Consider the following 17,729-nt stretch of genomic DNA (forward strand, 5'->3'; position numbering starts at 1 on the left):
GAAAGAAAAGGGAAAAGACAGTTAAAATGAAATGGGATGAAAATAAATGGGTCGAGGTGGGGCTGATCATCTGAAGTTGTTGAATTCGATGTTCAGGCCGGAAGGCTGTAGCGTGCCTAACCGGAAGATGAGATGTTGTTCCTCCAGTTTGCGTTGAGCTTCACTGGAACATTGCAGCAGGCCAAGGACAGACATGTGGGCATGGCAGCAGGGTCTTGTGTTAAAATGGCAAGCAACGGGAAGGCCAGGGTCCTGAATGCCCACAGACCGAAGATGCTCAGCAAAGCGATCACCCAGTCTACGTTTTGTCTCTCCGATATAGAGGAGACCACATTGGGAGCAGCGAATGTAATAGACCAAATTGAAAGAGGTGCAAGTAAACTCTGCTTAACCTGGTTTTAGTGGCTATTAGCACCCCGTTTCCCCGGGTTTCTGAAATGAAAAATGAAAATTGCTTCTTGTCACAAGTAGGCTTCAAATGAAGTTACTGTGAAAAGCCCCTAGTCGCCACATTCCGGCGTCTGTTCGGGGAGGCTGGTACTATGACTCATCTTTCATCCTCACTCCACAGTATAAATATTTCCCACTTTCTCTGTCTTTTAGCTTTGACAAAGGGTCATCTCGACTCGAAATTGCGACCATCAATTCACACGAAACGGGAGTAGAAGTAAACTGTGGCTTTAATCAACTAGAACAGTGCCTGCCTGTGACTGATCTGTTAGTGTGAGCCGCCTACAGGGTGACTGCTCTTTATACCTCCCCTCAAGGGGAGGAGCCAGGGGCGGAGCTCACACAGGCCCCAACATGCTACATTATAGGTAATATAAGGTATTATATTACATTATAATATAATATAATACAATGGTCCTTAGGTGGAGCCCATATGGGTAACAGTGTAATACAGATAAGCACATGGTGAATTCTTACAGCAATACATTCACCACATTCACCCCCTGTTAAAAAAATGAAGTCAGGGCGGGGGTGAAGGGTTCATAAGTTCAGCCTGTCCGGCGCACGGATTGTGCGCTCTGATCGCTGAAGCTCTGGTATCGCCGCAGGCCCGGGCGTCAAACTCATCCGTGCTGGCATCGGTAGTGAAGTCGCTGGTGCAGGTATAGACGTGGACTCCGGGAGCGTCCCCTTTCAGGTGGAGAGCGACGCCTCAGAGGTCACTCTCGCCGCCAGTCTGAACCAGGCAGGGAGACCAGGTTGTTGGAGGGGAGGGGCCCTTTGAAATCGATACTGAGGCGCTCCGAGGGCCGGGATGCCTTCACCAGGTGGCCTTAGTCTGACCTCGATGGAGTAGGGCAGGTTGCGGGCCTTGATGTAGCAGAGAAGGCGGGTGACCCCCGGGTGGCAGAGGTCATCGTGGATAGCACGTAGTCGGTCACCTTGCGCGCTGGCACACGTGCCACGGGACAGGGCATCTGGGAGTTCGTTGAGCTTCCCAGGACGATATACTATATCGTAATTATAGGTGGAGAGTTCGATCCTCCACCTGAAGATCTTATCATTCTTGATCTTGCCCCGCAGCGTATTATCGAACATGAAGTCTACCGATCGTTGGTTGGTGACGAGGGTAAACCTCCTACCAGCTACTACTGTAGTGCCTCCAGTGCCGCACGGCTTCCATGATGTCTTGGGCTTCCGTTTCGACTGAAGCCCGAGTGTCGAATTTCGGAGGTGATGAGGGTTCGTGAAACAAATCGCTACAGGCCTGCCTGCCTGATTGAGGGTAGCGGCGAGGGCGACCTCTGATGCGTCGCTCTCCACCTGGAAAGGGACGGACTCGTCCACCGCCGCATTGCGGCTTTCGCGATGTCTGCCTTGATGCAGCTGAAGGCCTGGCGGGCCTCACCTGCCAGTGGGATGGTGGTGGCCTTGATTAGTGGGTAGGCATTGTCCGCATAGTTGAGGACCCACTGGGCGTAATAGGAAAAGAACCTGAGGCACCTTTTCAGGGCCTTGGGGCAGTGGGGAAGGGGGAGTTGCAGGAGGGGGCGCATGCAGTCCGGGTCGGGTCCTAGAACCCAGTTTTCCACGACGTAGCCGAGGATGGCTAGTCTGGTTGTGCGGAAAACGCATTTCTCTTTGTTGTAAGTGAGGTTAAGGGTTCGGGCAGTTTGGAGAAATCTCTGGAGGTTGGCATCGTGGTCCTGCTGATCATGGCCGCAGATGGTGACGTTGTCCAAGTACGGAAATGTGGCCCGCAGCCCGTACTGGTCCACCATTCGGTCCATCGTTCTTTGGAAGACCGAGACACTGTTCGTGAAGCCAAATGAGACCCGGAGGAAATGGAAAAGGCGGCCGTCTGCCTCAAAAGCCGTGTAGTGGCGGTCCTCCGGGCGCATTGGGAGCTGGTGGTACGCAGACTTCAGATCCACCGTAGTGCGCGATCTGATTGACCATGTCTGCGATCCAGGGAAGTGGGTACGCATCGAGGTGCGTGTACCGGTTTATGGTTTGGCTGTAATCTACAACCATCCAGTTCTTTTCCCCGGTCCTGACGACCACCACCTGAGCTCTCCAGGGGCTATTGCCGGCCTCAATGATCCCCTCCCGCAAGAGTCGCTGGACCTCAGACCTGATAAATGTCCTGTCCTGGATGCTATACCGCCTGCTTCTGGTGGTGACCAGTTTGCAGTCGACGGCGAGGTTTGCGAAGAGCGGGGAAGGGTCGACCTTTAGGGTCGCGAGGCTACATACGGTGAGTGGGGGTAGGTACTCTTTCAGCGATTCCCTGGGACGCTGGCGGCGATTGGTGAGGAGATGCCACGTGTATACCTCGTTCATGGGCATTACGTAGAGGCGCTCTAGCATCGCGAGGACATCTGCGTAGGTGGAGGCTTTCTCGAGTTGAACAGAGATTCGATGGCTCACCTGTGCGTGGAGGAGACTCAGCTTCTATTCGTCGGGGACGGAAGGCGAGGAGGAGGCTGTGAGGTAGGCCTTGAAACATCAGAGCTAGTGCGAAAAAATCTTTCGCCTCCACGGCCTGCGGATCGCGTTCCAGTCGGCCAAGTTTGAGGGCCGATTCCATTGTAGCGTTGGAGTTGATTAAATTGATACGACCATCAATTCACTCGAGACAAGAGTAGAAGTAAACTGTGGCTTTAATCAACTAGAACAATGCCTGCCTGCGACTGATCTGTTAGTGGGAGCCACCTACAGGGCGACTGCTCTTTATACCTCCCTTCAAGGGGAGGAGCCAGGGGCAGACCCCACACAGGCCCCAACATGCTACATTATAGGTAATGCCATACAATGGTCCATAGGTGGAGCCCACATGAGCAACAGCATAATACAGATAAGCACATGGTGAATTGTTACAACAATACATTCACCACAGAAACGTTAGCTCTTTTCTCTCCCTACAGATGCTGCCAGACCTGCTGAGATTTTCCAGCACTTTCTCATTGGTTTCAGATTCCAGCATCCGCAGTAATTCGCTTTTATCTGTACACTGACTTATGTCTCGAGTCGCTGTCTCTCTCTCAGGGAGATATGTGTCATAATATACATCTATGTATATAATGGAGTGCAGACAGGCAGTGATTGACACACAGGATTGTGTTGTTCCTCGTGTCTTAATAAAGCTCGTAGTCTCAAAGGTGGAGAAGATGCTTTATTGTGAATTCGTTCTGTCTTCAGAGCTTGACTTACGGCTACCTCAAATGCTGTCTGCCTGTGTCTGTGTCCTGCTACCAGTTCTGCCTTCTGTGAAGTGTGTCCTCACTTCCTGTCCCGGTGTATTTATAGCTCTCCCGTGCACCCTCTAGTGCTTGCTCAGTTGTATTGCATCTACTCAGATCTACAATCATCACATCCCCCTTTTATCTTTACATATTTTCTGTACATCGTTAAAGAAAATTGTACAAAACAGTTACTTATGATATGTGAATCAAGGGCAGCATGGTGGCCTAGTGGTTAGCACAACCGCCTCACGGCACTGAGGTCCCAGGTTCGATCCTGGCTCTGGGTCACTGTCCATGTGGAGTTTGCACATTCTCCCCGTGTCTGCGTGGGTTTCGCCCCCACAACCCAAAAATGTGCAGAGTAGGTGGATTGGCCACGCTAAATTGCCCCTTAATTGGAAAAAATAATTGGATAATCTAAATTTATTTTAAAAAATGATATGTGTATCTATACAAGTGATGGTGCTATTGCATATTTTACAAAGCCAATTTATATTTATGAGTCCACTCTTAATTAAAACATTTATGAGTCCAAACTTGATGAATTTGTTCACTGAGTTTTTTCTTTTGTTGTTGTTGACGTGGTGAATGTTGTCGGTGTTCTTGTTATTTTAAGTAACCAATGCGTCATTCCGAGGTGTTTGCATGGTCGAACCACTGATGTTGACTGACATGGACTTTTTTTTTCTGTGCTTGTGGTATCGATTTATTATGTCATCTGTTCTGGAGCAGATGTGAGTTTGTGCGATTCGTTGTCATCCCATGGCATGTTTGTAGTCTTGTCATTGTTTTGCAGTGTGCTGTGGCATTGTCCTTAATGTGCAGAGTTGTACCATTTTGTACAAGTCGTTGTTTCATTGCTGTTGTTTCTGTTGTTCCTGTCTTTGTTGTTTTCGTTGCCGTTCTTGTTGCTGTTTTTGTCGTTTCTGTCTTTGTTGTTGTCGCTATCTTTGTTATGCTTCTTGTTGGTTTTGTTGTTCTTCTTGTAGTTTTTGTCGTTGTGCTTGTAGTTTTTGTTGGTGCTGTTGTTGTTATTGTTTCTGCAGTGCTTCTTGCAATTTTTGTTGTTCTTATCGCGCTTCATGTTCCTTTTGTTCTTGCTGTTGTTGTTCTCGTTTCTGCTGTGCTTCTTTTGGCTTTTGTTTTTCTTGTTATGCTCAATGAGTGTCCCATGTGGATAATTTGAGTCTTTGCTTTCTTGGTGCTCCTCTTCCAGAGTCAAAATCTTCACGATTTCATTTGACGCGGTCTCTCTGGACTCTTGGTGCTCCTCTTCCGGAGTCAAAATCTGCATGGTTTCTGTTGATGTGGTCTCTCTGGACACTTGGTGCTCCTCTTCTGGAGTCAAAATCTGCATGGTTTCTATTGGCGTGGTCTCACAGGACTCTTGGGTGTCCCTACTCTGTGCTTCTGTACAGACAAGCTGAGAACTGTCAGTCTCGCTGTGATCCTGTACCTCCTGTATGTCAAGTGTGATCACCTTGTCACTGTTTTCGCATGCAGTGGGTAGATGTACATTGTCTTCTTCTTGTTTATGTGAGCTTGGTAGACTTTCATAGTCTGCTGCGGTTGCTCAGATACGGTGGGTTGACCTTCATGGTCTTGTTCATGCATGCTGTTCACCAGGGAGTGTTTGCTTGCTTCCCTTTTGGAGTCTTTCATCACTCTCACTGTGAGGCTGTCATCGCTCTCTCTGTGGAGTCTTTCTGTGCTCTCTGTGTGGCGTCGTCTTCATCTTGGGTATTGCTGTCATCCAATGTGTCGACGATCTGCCATGGCACCATGGTGTTGGATTCATTCAACCACGAGTAGATTCGTGTTGAGCTTCGCGACCGTGTCGCTGATGCTGTGATCAGCATATCCGAATAACTCAGCCATGTCTGAGTAGTATTCTTCGAAAACCAAATCATCATGGTTGGATTCATCTACCACGAGTAGATTCGTGTTGAGCTTTGCGACCGTGTCGCTGATGCTGTGATCAGCATATCCGAATAACTCAGCCATGTCTGAGTAGTATTCTTCGAAAAACAAATCATCTTTTTTTGTTTCGGATTTCTTTTTGTTCTCTTCACTTTGGGTGGTGCAGACTGCTTTTTCCAGGGTGTTGTGCGAGTTGTTTTCAACTGCTGGTTTAAGTTCAGGTGTTTTTTTGTCTTCTGAGGCAAGAAAGTTTGGTTTTACCGCTTTAAGTATCTTGTTTTCAATTTTCGGGCATTTCCCTTTTAAGTAGGCGTGGTCCGGATGCTTAGACGTCATGACGCTCGTGACATCATGCGTAGGAATCAATTGCGCATGCGCAAATCGGCCTTCCTTTACTTTGCGGTTTTGTGTCCACTGCGCATGCGCATAATGATCAGCGACCAAAAACGTTTTGAGACTGCCTAAGAACATAAGAACATAAGAACTAGGAGCAGGAGTAGGCCATCTGGCTCCTCGAGCCTGCTCCGCCATTCAATTAGATCATGGCTGATCTTTTGTGGACTCAGCTCCACTTTCCGGCCCGAACACCATAACCCTTAATCCCTTTATTCTTCAAAAAACTATCTATCTTTACCTTAAAAACATGTAATGAAGGAGCCTCAACTGCTTCACTGGGCAAGGAATTCCATAGATTCACAACCCTTTGGGTGAAGAAGTTCCTCCTAAACTCAGTCCTAAATCTACTTCCCCTTATTTTGAGGCTATGCCCCCTAGTTCTGCTGTCACCCGCCAGTGGAAACAACCTGCCCGCATCTATCCTATCTATTCCCTTCATAATTTTAAATGTTTCTATAAGATCCCCCCTCATCCTTCTAAATTCCAACAAGTACAGTCCCAGACTACTCAACCTCTCCTCATAATCCAACCCCTTCAGCTCTGGGATTAACCTAGTGAATCTCCTCTGCACACCCTCCAGCGCCAGTACGTCCTTTCTCAAGTAGGTCCTTTCTCAAGCGGCTTGCGCATGCGTATAACGATCAGCAACACAAACTTTTTTAAATTGCTCATGCGTGGCTGGCGCATGCGCAGAACGATAAACGGGTGATTGTAACTGCGCATGCGCGGCTTCTGTTTCCTGCGCATGCGCAGACGCAGATTTTAGTTCTTTGCCTGCCCGAGACTGTAAAATGTGGTCCGACGCCATTTTATCGTGGATTTCAGCGTTTTTTTCTTTCTGAAAGTTGTAAGTTACCTTTTCCTTTCGATTTGTACTGGACCTCAGCGTTTTGGCTTTGTGAAAAATTCAAGGTTTTTCTTCTTTTTGACCTGTACTTTTCACTCGCGATTTCTTGTTCTTTTAGTGATTGTTTGCGCAGTTTGGCCTCTGAGCATACCGTGCTGTTCAAATTCCTAACAGTACTCTTCAAATTTGTTTAGTATTGTTTGTAAGTTGTTGCTGCCTTCATCTTTTGAGTATTTAAATCCATTATATACTTTCCTAGCTTCATGTCCTGCGATGAGCATTGCTATTTTAATTTTGTCTGAGGCTGCTGCTACATCATTAGCTATGATATAAAAATCGAACATTTGTTTAAATATTTTCCAGACATTTCTAACATTGCCGGTCGTGTCCAGCTGAGGTGGGGTTCCAAGCCACATCCTTGAATAAGCGATGTCTTCCCACGTCCAATAGGAGATTTCCATGCCATTTTGTTCTTTCTGTGTCTGCAGCTGAGTCGTCCTGCAGTAAGCATCTGAAGCCAATCCTGGTACCATGTGTTGTTCCTCGTGTCTTAATAAAGCTCGTAGTCTCAAAGGTGGAGAAGATGCTTTATTGTGAATTTGTTCTCTCTTCAGAGCTTAACTTACGGCTACCTCAAATGCTGCCTGCCTGTGTCTGTGTCCTGCTACGAGTTCTGCCTTCCGTGAAGTGTGTCCTCACTTCCTGTTCCGGTGTATTTATAGCTGTCCCGTGCTCCCTCTAGTGCTTGCTCAGTTGTATTGCATCTACTCAGATCTACAATCACCACAAGGATGACCAGTGAGCACACAGAACAGAGCAGCCAATCACCAGACAGGACACTACCACTATAAAGCCAGAGGGCACCAGTTTTCCCGCTCTCTCTGGATCCAGCCACTGAGACAGTCAGAGCTCGTGAGCGAGTCAGTGCAAACACCATGCGGCAGTCAGTAAGTCTGGTTAGGCTAGTACCAGGTCTCCAGTCAAGTCAGCATAGTGCCAACCCATAGTTGAATATGTATAATAGTTAAGACGTTAAATAAAATCCTGTTGCATCTTATCAAGTGTTGGAGGTCTGTCTCTCGCTACACTGCATCAAGTGCAGTCCACGTCGACCCAGCCTGCCTAACACATCATGGTACCAGGTCTGGATGCTGAAAATTGACGGACTTACCTTGAGTGAATCAGCGTTGACCAGCAAACAGCCATCTGGTGACATGGAAAACGTCTGCCCCTCCTCCACAGCTCCGCATCGCCGGCAACCTCGGTACTAACTGGAAGATTTTCAAACAGAAGTTCCAACTCTATCTCGAAGCCACCGACCTCGAGGCCGCATCGGATGCCAGGAAGATCGCACTATTCCTCTCCACAGCCAGGGACCACGCCATCCACATCTACAACTCCCTTACATTCGCTGAAGGCGAAGACAAGACTAAATTTAAAACAGTCCTGCTGAAGTTTGACAGCCACTGTGACATTGAGGTGAATGAGAGCTTTGAACAGTACGTTTTCCAGCAGAGGCTTCAGGGTAAGGATGAACCTTTTCAGTCCTTCTTGACCCATCTCCGCACCCTCGCGCAGTCATGTAACTATGACTCGACAACTGATTCCATGATCCGGGATCAGATCGTTTTCGGGATCCACTCCAATTCCCTTCGCCAGCAGCTCCTGAAAGTCAAGCAGCTCACCCTCACCATCGAAATGTGCGTTCCCCACGAACATGCTAACAATTGGTACTCCCGCATCAGGGCGGCAGAAACGGCAAAGCTAGCCTCCCACGAGGTGGAACGGGTGCAGGCCATCACACAAATACAGGGCCTAAGTATCGACGAGAGTGGCCATTTCGCGTGCTTTTCCTGGGCCCCTGCACATGTGCGTCATGACCGAGGGGACGACGAGACCGACGACCAGACTGCGCAGGTGCGTACATTGTTCGACCGCACTGCGCATTTGCGATGGCGCACGGAACGCGTGACGTTGGCGTCATGACATGCCCGAATTGTGGCTCCGTTCATTTAAATCGGCAATATCCGGCAAAATCATGACGGTGTCTACAGTGTGGCAAGCTTGGCCATTACGCAGCCCTTTGCAGATCTGCTCCACTGCCCAGCATCCAGCGAACCCAACCACGGCGCAGAAGTGTCTGTTCAATACAGCAGGCCATGCCAGACTCTGACCCCGACAGCCCAACAGATCCTGATGCTGAGTGCCTTAAATCCCCATACCGGGTGGGCATCATTACGAAGCATACGCTGCCTTTCTCCAAGATAGTGAAGCACCTCTCGATCCTCAGCGTGGATCCTGACGACGAGTGGTGTGCTGTCCTCACAGTTAACAAGGCTCGCATCCGGTTCAAACTGGACACCGGCGCATTGGCGAACCTCATCTCAAAATTCGATCTCAACACCATCCGCGTCAGACCAAGTATTCTTCCACTGGCCTGCCAGCTCCTTGACTACAATGGCAATGTCATTGCTGCCAGTGTCTCATGCCAACTCGGAGTGTCCAATAAGTCAATTAAAGCAACGCTGCGATTTGAGATCGTCGGACCTGACAGAGCGTCCCTGCTCGGTGCTCGGGCCTGCAAACTCCTGAACCTGGTTCAGCGAGTCCACACCATGTCATCCTCACAGGCGACGGCCTCACCTGATGAAAACTTCCAGGCTGATAGTGATGACACCATAGCGCAGTACCACAGCATGTTCGACGGTATAGGCACACTCCCATACCGATACAAAATCCTACTGAAACCAAACGCCACCCCTGTGGTTCGCGCACCACATTGGGTGCCGGCACCCCTCAAGGACCGCCTCAAGCAGCAATTACAGGACCTCCAGGACCAGGGCATCATATCAAAGGTCACAGAACCCACAGACTGAGTCAGCTACATGGTCTGCGTCAAGAAGCCGTCAGGGGAGCTTCGGATCTGCATCGACCCCCCCCTAAGGATCTAAACCGCAACATCATAAGGGAACATTACCCAATACCAAAACGAGAAGAGTTAACCAGCGAGATTGCTCATGCCAAATTCTTTATGAAGCTAGACGCCTCCAAGGGGTTCTGGCAAATACAGCTGGACGCATCCAGTCGCAAGCTGTGCACATTCAATACCCCGTTTGGTCGCTACTGCTACAACCGGATGCCTTTTGGCATCATCTCTGCCTCAGAGGTATTTCACCGCATCATGGAACAGATGATGGAGGGTATCGAGGGGGTGCGAGTGTATGTTGACGATGTCATAATCTGGTCCACAACTCCTCAAGAACACATCGATCGCCTCAAGCAGGTATTCCACAGAATCCATGAGCATGGTCTCCAACTATACAGGGCCAAGTGCTCTTTCGGTCAATCAAAAATCAAATTCCTTGGTGACCATATCTCGCAGCAAGGCATGCGGCCAAATGCTGACAAGGTTTCGGCGATCAACACCATGAAGACCCCAGAGGACTTGAAGGCGGTCCTCCGCTTTCTAGGGATGGTCAACTTCCTCGGGAAGTTCATTCCCAACATGGCGTCCCACACCACAGCCCTCCGCCGTCTCGTCAAAAAGTCGACGGAATTCCAGTGGCTGCCCGCTCATGAGAAAGAATGGCGTGAGCTGAGGGCAAAACTCACCAAAGCCCCGGTTCTGGCGTTCTTCGACCCTACCAAGGAGACCAAAATATCCACTGACACGAGCCAGGACGGTATTGGGGCGGTGCTCCTCCAACAGGATGACTCCTCGTCCTGGGCACCAGTTGCGTATGCCTCCAGAGCCATGACGCCCACTGACCAACGGTACGCTCAGATTAAGAAGGAATGCCTGGGCCTCCTCACGGGAATCGACAAGTTTCACGACTATGTGTATGGCCTCCCAAAATTAACGGTTAAGATGGACCACATGCCATTAGTTCACATCGTCCAGAGGAATTAAATGACATGACACTCCGGTGTACAACGAATCCTTTTTTTTTAAAAATAATTTTTATTAAAATTTTTTACAAAATATAAACATCACAACAATATTAACAAAACAACCGCGGTAAAAACCCAAGAACAACACCCACCCAACTTCAAAAACAACTGCAAACAAAAGGAAAAACAAAAGAACACCCAAACAACAAAAGGGAAAGAGATGACACCCGCCACACCCACAAACCCATGTACACAGTTCTCCCTCCCACCGAACCAAACCCCCACAACGAATCCTTCTCAAGCTACGCCGCTATGACTTTGAACTTGTCTACACGCCAGGCAAAGAACTCATTGTTGCAGATGCCCTTTCCATGTCTATCACCACACCGTGTGAACAGACATCGTATGTCAAATTGACGCTCAGGTGCAATTGTGTGCCTCCAACCTTCCGGCCTCTGATGAGAGGGTCATCCAAATTTGTGAGGAAACGGCCAAGGATCCTCTGCTACAGAGTGTGATGCAGCACCTTACAAATGGCTGGCAGAAGGGACAGTGACCCCAGTTTTACAACGTCAAGGACGACCTGACGGTGGTGGACGGCATCCTCATGAAGCTCGATAGGATCGTGATTCTGCAGAGCATGCGAGCCATGGTTCTCGGCCAACTCCATGAGGGTCACCTGGGGGTCGAGAAATGTCGACGCAGAGCTCGGGAGGCAGTCTATTGGCCGGGCATCAGCAAGGACGTTGCCAACATGGTCCTCAACTGCCCTACATGTCAGAAATTTCAGCCAGCTCAACCCAAAGAAACTCTGCAGCAACATGAGATAGTGACCTCTCCATGGTCCAAAGTCGGTGTCGACCTTTTCCACGCCAAGGGTCGTGACTATTTCCTCCTGGTCGACTACTTCTCCAGTTACCCATAAGTGGTGAAACTGTCCGACGTCACGTCGTAGGCGGTGATTAAAGCATGCAAAGAAACATTTGCCAGGCATGGGATACCGCTCACGATGATGAGTGACAACGGTCCCTGTTTTTACAGCCAGGAATGGTCTGATTTTGCACGGCTATACAACTTCTGTCACGTAACCTCCAGCCCCCACTATCTGCAAACGGAAAGGCCGAAAAAGGGATCCATATCATCAAGAGATTACTATGCAAGGCTGCAGATTCAGGCTCCGTCTTCAACCTGGCAATGCTGGCATACAGAGCAACCCCGCTGTCCACTGGGTTGTCTCCAGCGCAGATGCTCATAAATCGCACTCTGAGGACCACGGTTCCAGCCATCCATGTTCCAGACCTTGACCACCTCACGCTCATACAAAAGATGCAGCAGTCTCGGGCCCAACAGAAATCAGCTACGATGCTCATGCCACGGATCTCCCCGAGCTGGTCCCAACTGATCGTGTTCGGGTGCAGTTGCCTGACGGTGGCTGTTCAGCCACAGCTGGGGTGTTCAAGCAAGTGGCCCCGAGATCGTTCCTCATCCGCATGGCTGATGGCTCCTTGCTACGGCGCAACAGGCGGGCAGAGTTCCACGCCCGCCACCTGACCGCGATGCCCCGCCTCACACATTGCTTCCTCTGGACGTGCCCTGCCACGAGGCCACCAATCTACCAGCAATCCTGCCGACCCCTGCGACCACCGCATTGGCGGCAGTCCAGCCTATCCAAGCGCAGGCAGCCCCTGATCCACCCTTGAGGCGATCAACCAGAATTCATCGCCCGCCACAGAGACTAAACTTATAGACTGAACTTTTGCACAATTTTGTTACCTCATCGTTTTGACCTCTGTACATATCGTATTTACCGTTTCATCTGCCCTATATCTGCACTAGCGACACCTTCCTATGTATATAAGTCCATTTTAGCACATGCTGTATATAGTCACACACATATACACATCCACATGCACCTTAATATTTATTATCTAAACACAACAAAAAAGGTGGGGGGGAGATGTCATTATATACATCTATGTATATAATGGAGTGCAGACAGGCAGTGATTGACACACAGGCTGACCAATAAGCACACAGATCAGATCAGCCAATCACCAGACAGGACACGACCACTATAAAGCCAGAGGGCACCAGTTTTCCTGCTCTCTCTGGACCCAGCTACTGAGACAGTCAGAGCTCGTGAGCTAGCCAGTGCAAACACCATGTGGTAGTCAGTAAGTCTGGTCAGGTCTCCAGTCAATTCAGTATAGTGTCGACCCACAGTTGAACATGTATATTAGTTAAGACGTTAAATAAAATCGTGTTGCATCTCATCAAGTGTTGGAAGTCTGTCTCTCGCTACACTGCATCAAGTGCTGTCCACATTGACCCAGCCTACACAACACATCAATCTGTACACTGACTGGTCTGGTGTCTCTCAGTCCCCTCTCTCTCTCAGGGAGATATCTGTACACTGATTGGTGTCTCTCAGTCCCACCTCTCTCTCTCAGGGAGATATCTGTACACTGACTGGAGTCTCTCAGCCCCCTCCCTCTCAGGGAGATATCTGTACACTGACTGGTGTCTCTCAGTCCCCTCTCTCTCGGGGAGATATCTGTAGACTGACTGGAGTCTCTCAGTCCCCTCCCTCTCAGGGAGATATCTGTACACTGACTGGTGTCTCAGTCCCCTCTCTCTCGGGGAGATATCTGTACACTGACTGGAGTCTCTCAGTCCCTCTCTCTCAGGGAGATATCTGTACATTGACTGGTGTCTCTCAGTCCCCTCTCTCTCTCAGGGAGATATCTGTACACTGACTGGTGTCTCTCAGTCCCCTCTCTGTCAGGGAGATATCTGTACACTGACTGGTGTCTCTCAGTCCCCTCTCTGTCAGGGAGATATCTGTACACTGACTGGTGTCTCTCAGTCCCCTCTCTGTCAGGGAGATATCTGTACACTGACTGGTGTCTCTCAGTCCCCTCTCTGTCAGGGAGATATCTGTACACTGACTGGTGTCTCTCAGTCCCCTCTCTGTCAGGGAGATATCTGTACACTGACTGGTGTCTCTCAGTCCCCTCTCTGTCAGGGAGATATCTGTACACTGACTGGTGTCTCTCAGTCCCCTCTCTCTCAGGGAGATATCTGTACACTGACTGGTGTATCTCAGTCCCCTCTCTCTTAGGGAGATATCTGTACACTGACTGGTGTCTCTCAGTCCCCTCTCTCTCAGGGAGATATCTGTACACTGACTGGTGTATCTCAGTCCCCTCTCTCTTAGGGAGATATCTGTACACTGTCTGGTGTCTCTCAGTCCCCTCTCTCAGGGAGATATCTGTACACTGACTGGTGTCTCTCAGGGAGATATCTGGACACTGACTATGTCTCTCTCTCCATATAGCAGATAGCGGTGTCGGGGACTGGCGAGAATCTCTGCTGGAGAGGGAAAATGAGTCAATGATTAAAAAACACACATGGAGACCTTGTCACTCTCGGTCAGTTAAGTTTAATGCCGATCGACAGTTGAGGCTGCAGTGCCCGTTGCCCGAGGCCTGTGGCTCAGTTTGTGCAATGTCCGCCTTCCTCATTGACGGATGCCCTTGCCAGGCATGGAAAGTGGTGAGGAAAATGGCCGCCTATCTCCCCATATCCCCTTCCACACAGTTCCACTGACTCCCAATACTCCGGTTCTTGATTTACACAGCACTTAGGATGTGAAAGAAGTCCTCCTCAATGCCAGAGTGCAATAAATTAAGTCCATCCCGCTGCCGATTGGAGCATCTCCCACTTCAGGCAGCCAGGCTCTGATCCACCAGGTAAGTTTGACGGGTCGCGATGCGACGGGACGGGGACACTGAGGACAACAAAACTCCTTCCAGATCCCCTGAAAGGGAGGGTGGAGGAGGGGAGGGAGGAGGAGATGTGGCGTGCTGGGGGGGGGGGGGGGAGGCAGTTGAGTGCAGAGAGATGCGGAGACATGCCGTCGTCGTTTTTGAGTGAGGGAGGCAATGAAATCCGAGGAAGCGAATAGTTAAGACTTTCAGTGACGAGCGACACAGAGGCCAAGATCAAACGCAGAGGGTCGTGCCCTCTGCACTTTAACACCCCACCCCCGCCCTGACCTCTGCGGCCTCCGGAGAGGTCAGGGTGGGGGTGGGTTCCAACTGGGGTGGGGGTAGGAATGCCCTCACTCTCTGCTCGTCAAATCCACGCGAAGCCGTCCCCCCACCGAAGCCATCAGTTCAAGAAATGAAACAAACCACATCTGCCCAACAGTCTCTATTGTGTCGTCGAAGTGTATCATAGTTATAAAATTCAGAATCTGTCCCTTTCTCCCACCCTCAACCCCTCCTCACTCCACTCAGCACCGCCTCCTCCATCTCTTGCTGCACCGCACGCATACACACACTCCTCCACTCCGGGCTCAGGGGCGCGGGAGTGCACCCGCACCTGTGGCGGGATTCTCCGCGGCGATCTTGACCGAGTGCCTCCGGGAGTTCAAGCCCGAGCTCGGGGGCAGGAGCCAGGCCATCCTCCGGACCACCGCCTGCACACGGTCAGGTTTGAGCAGCTCATGCATGTCCCGGAAGCTGGCCAGGGGTGGCCTCAGTCGGATGCCTGATGCCGAAGTCCCTTCGATGGCTTGCTGGAGCTGGGGGGGGGGGGGACGAGAAGAGAATTATTCACTCTCAAATGTTGGACCACAGGAAGGTAAACATATAGCAATGCCCTCAAACTCCGGGGCCCTCACACTCCGGGGCCCTCACACTCCGGGTCCCTCACACTCCGGGTCCCTCACACTCCGGGTCCCTCACACTCTGGGTCCCTCACACTCCGGGTCCCTCACACTCTGGGTTCCTCACACTCTGAGGCTCCTCAACAGCAAATGATCTCCTGATTCCACACCCTCTGCCACTTCCCGCCCCCACGTCCCTCAGTCCCAACCCCCACTCATACCCTCAGTACCACCCCTCCCCCTCAGTAAGCCCCCCACTCAGTACCGTCCCCCTCAGTACCGCCCCGCCCTGCAGTACCGCCCTCTCCGCCAGTACCGCCCACTCTGCCAGTACCGCCCCTCCATCTGTACCGCCCCCTCCGTCTGTACCGCCTCTTCCACCGGTACCGCCCCCTCCGTCAGTATCGCCCCTCCATCTGTACCGCCCCTTCCGTCTGTACCGCCCCTTCCACCGGTACCGCCCCCTCCACCAGTACCGCCCCTCCGCCAGTACCGCCCCCTCCACCAGTACCGCCCACTCTGCCAGTACCACCCCCTCCGTGTGTACCGCCCCCTCCACCAGTACCGCCCCCTTCGTCAGTACCGCCCCCTCCACCAGTACCGCCCACTCTGCCAGTACCACCCCCTCCGTGTGTACCGCCCCTTCCACCAGTACCGCCCCCTCCACCAGTACCCCCCCTACGTCTGTATCGCCCCTTCCGCCAGTACCGCCCACTCTGCCAGTACCGCCCCCTCCACCAGTACCGCCCCCTCTGTCAGTACTGTCCCCCTCAGTACCGCCCCCTCCGTCAGTCCCACCCTCTCTGCCAGTACCGCCCCCCTCCGTCAGTACCGTCCCCCTCAGTATTGCCCCATCCGTTAGTACAGCCCCCTCCGTCGCGACCATCCCCTCCGTCCGTACCGTCCCCTCCGTCCGTACCGCCCCCTCTGCCAGGACCGACCTCTCAGTAAGTACCACCCTCTCCATCTGTACTGTCCCCTCCGTCCGTACCGTCCCCTCCGTCCGTACCGCCCCCTCTGCCAGGACCGACCTCTCAGTAAGTACCACCCTCTCCATCTGTACCGTCCCCTCCGTCCGTACCGTCCCCTCCGTCCGTACCGCCCCCTCTGACAGGACCGACCTCTCAGTAAGTACCGCCCCCTCTGTCCGTACCGCCCCCTCCGTCCGTACCACACACTCCACCAGTACTGCCCCCTCCGTCAGTACCGCCCCCTCCGTCAGTACCGCCCCCTCCGTCCGTACCAGCCCCTCCGTCCATACCACCCACTCCACCAGTACCACCCCCTCCGTCAGTACCACCCCCTCCGTCAGTACCACCCCCTCCGTCAGTACCGCCCCCTCCTTCAGGACCGCCCCCTCCGCCAGTACCGCCCCCACAGTCAGTACCAACCCCACCGTCAGTACCGCCCCCTCCGCCAGTACCGCCCCCACCGTCAGTACCAACCCCACCGTCAGTACCGCCCCCTCCGCCAGTACCGCCCCCTCCGCCAGTACCGCCCCCTCCGCCAGTACCGCCCCCACCGTCAGTACCAACCCCACCGTCAGTACCGCCCCCTCCGCCAGAACCGCCCCCACCGTCAGTACCAACCCCACCGTCAGTACCGCCCACTCTGCCAGTATCGCCCACTCTGCCAGTACCTCCCACTCTGCCAGTACCGCCCCTCCGCCTGTACCTCCCACTCTGCCAGTACTGCCCACTCTGCCAGTACCGCCCCTCCGCCTGTACCTCCCACTCTGCCAGTACTGCCCACTCTGCCAGTACTGCCCACTCTGCCAGTACCACCCACTCTGCCAGTACTGCCCACTCTGCCAGTACCACCCACTCCGCCAGTACCGCCCACTCTGCCAGTACCACCCACTCTGCCAGTACCGCCCCCTCCATCCATACCGCCCCCACCGTCAGTACCAACCCCACCGTCAGTACCGCCCCTCCGCCAGAACCGCCCACTCCGCCAGTACCGCCCCCTCCGTCAGTACCGCCCACTCTGCCAGTATCGCCCACTCTGCCAGTACCTCCCACTCTGCCAGTACCGCCCACTCTGCCAGTACCGCCCACTCTGCCAGTACCGCCCACTCTGCCAGTACCGCCCCTCCGTCCGTACCGCCCACTCTGCCAGTACCGCCCCTCTGCCAGTACCGCCCACTCTGCCAGTACCGCCCACTCTGCCAGTACCGCCCACTCTGCCAGTACCTCCCACTCTGCCAGTACCGCCCCTCCATCAGTACCGCCCACTCTGCCAGTACCACCCACTCTGCCAGTACCGCCCACTCTGCCAGTACCGCCCCTCCGCCAGTACCTCCCACTCT

General features: G+C 52.3%; 1 protein-coding gene across 1 annotated transcript in view; it reads right to left on the bottom strand.

The window, feature by feature from the left end:
- Window positions 1-11,815: 11,815 nt before the first annotated feature.
- The window catches only part of LOC119951016 (chloride channel protein-like), a 171,700-nt gene continuing 165,786 nt past the window's right edge, over window positions 11,816-17,729 (bottom strand). The window contains exon 14 of the mRNA XM_038774050.1: window positions 11,816-11,854. Within this exon, the coding sequence (XP_038629978.1) occupies window positions 11,816-11,854 (39 nt within the window). The remainder of the gene's footprint in view (window positions 11,855-17,729) is intronic.

Source organism: Scyliorhinus canicula, chromosome 16 (genome assembly GCF_902713615.1).
Source record: "Scyliorhinus canicula chromosome 16, sScyCan1.1, whole genome shotgun sequence".
Taxonomy (NCBI): Eukaryota; Metazoa; Chordata; class Chondrichthyes; order Carcharhiniformes; family Scyliorhinidae; genus Scyliorhinus; species Scyliorhinus canicula.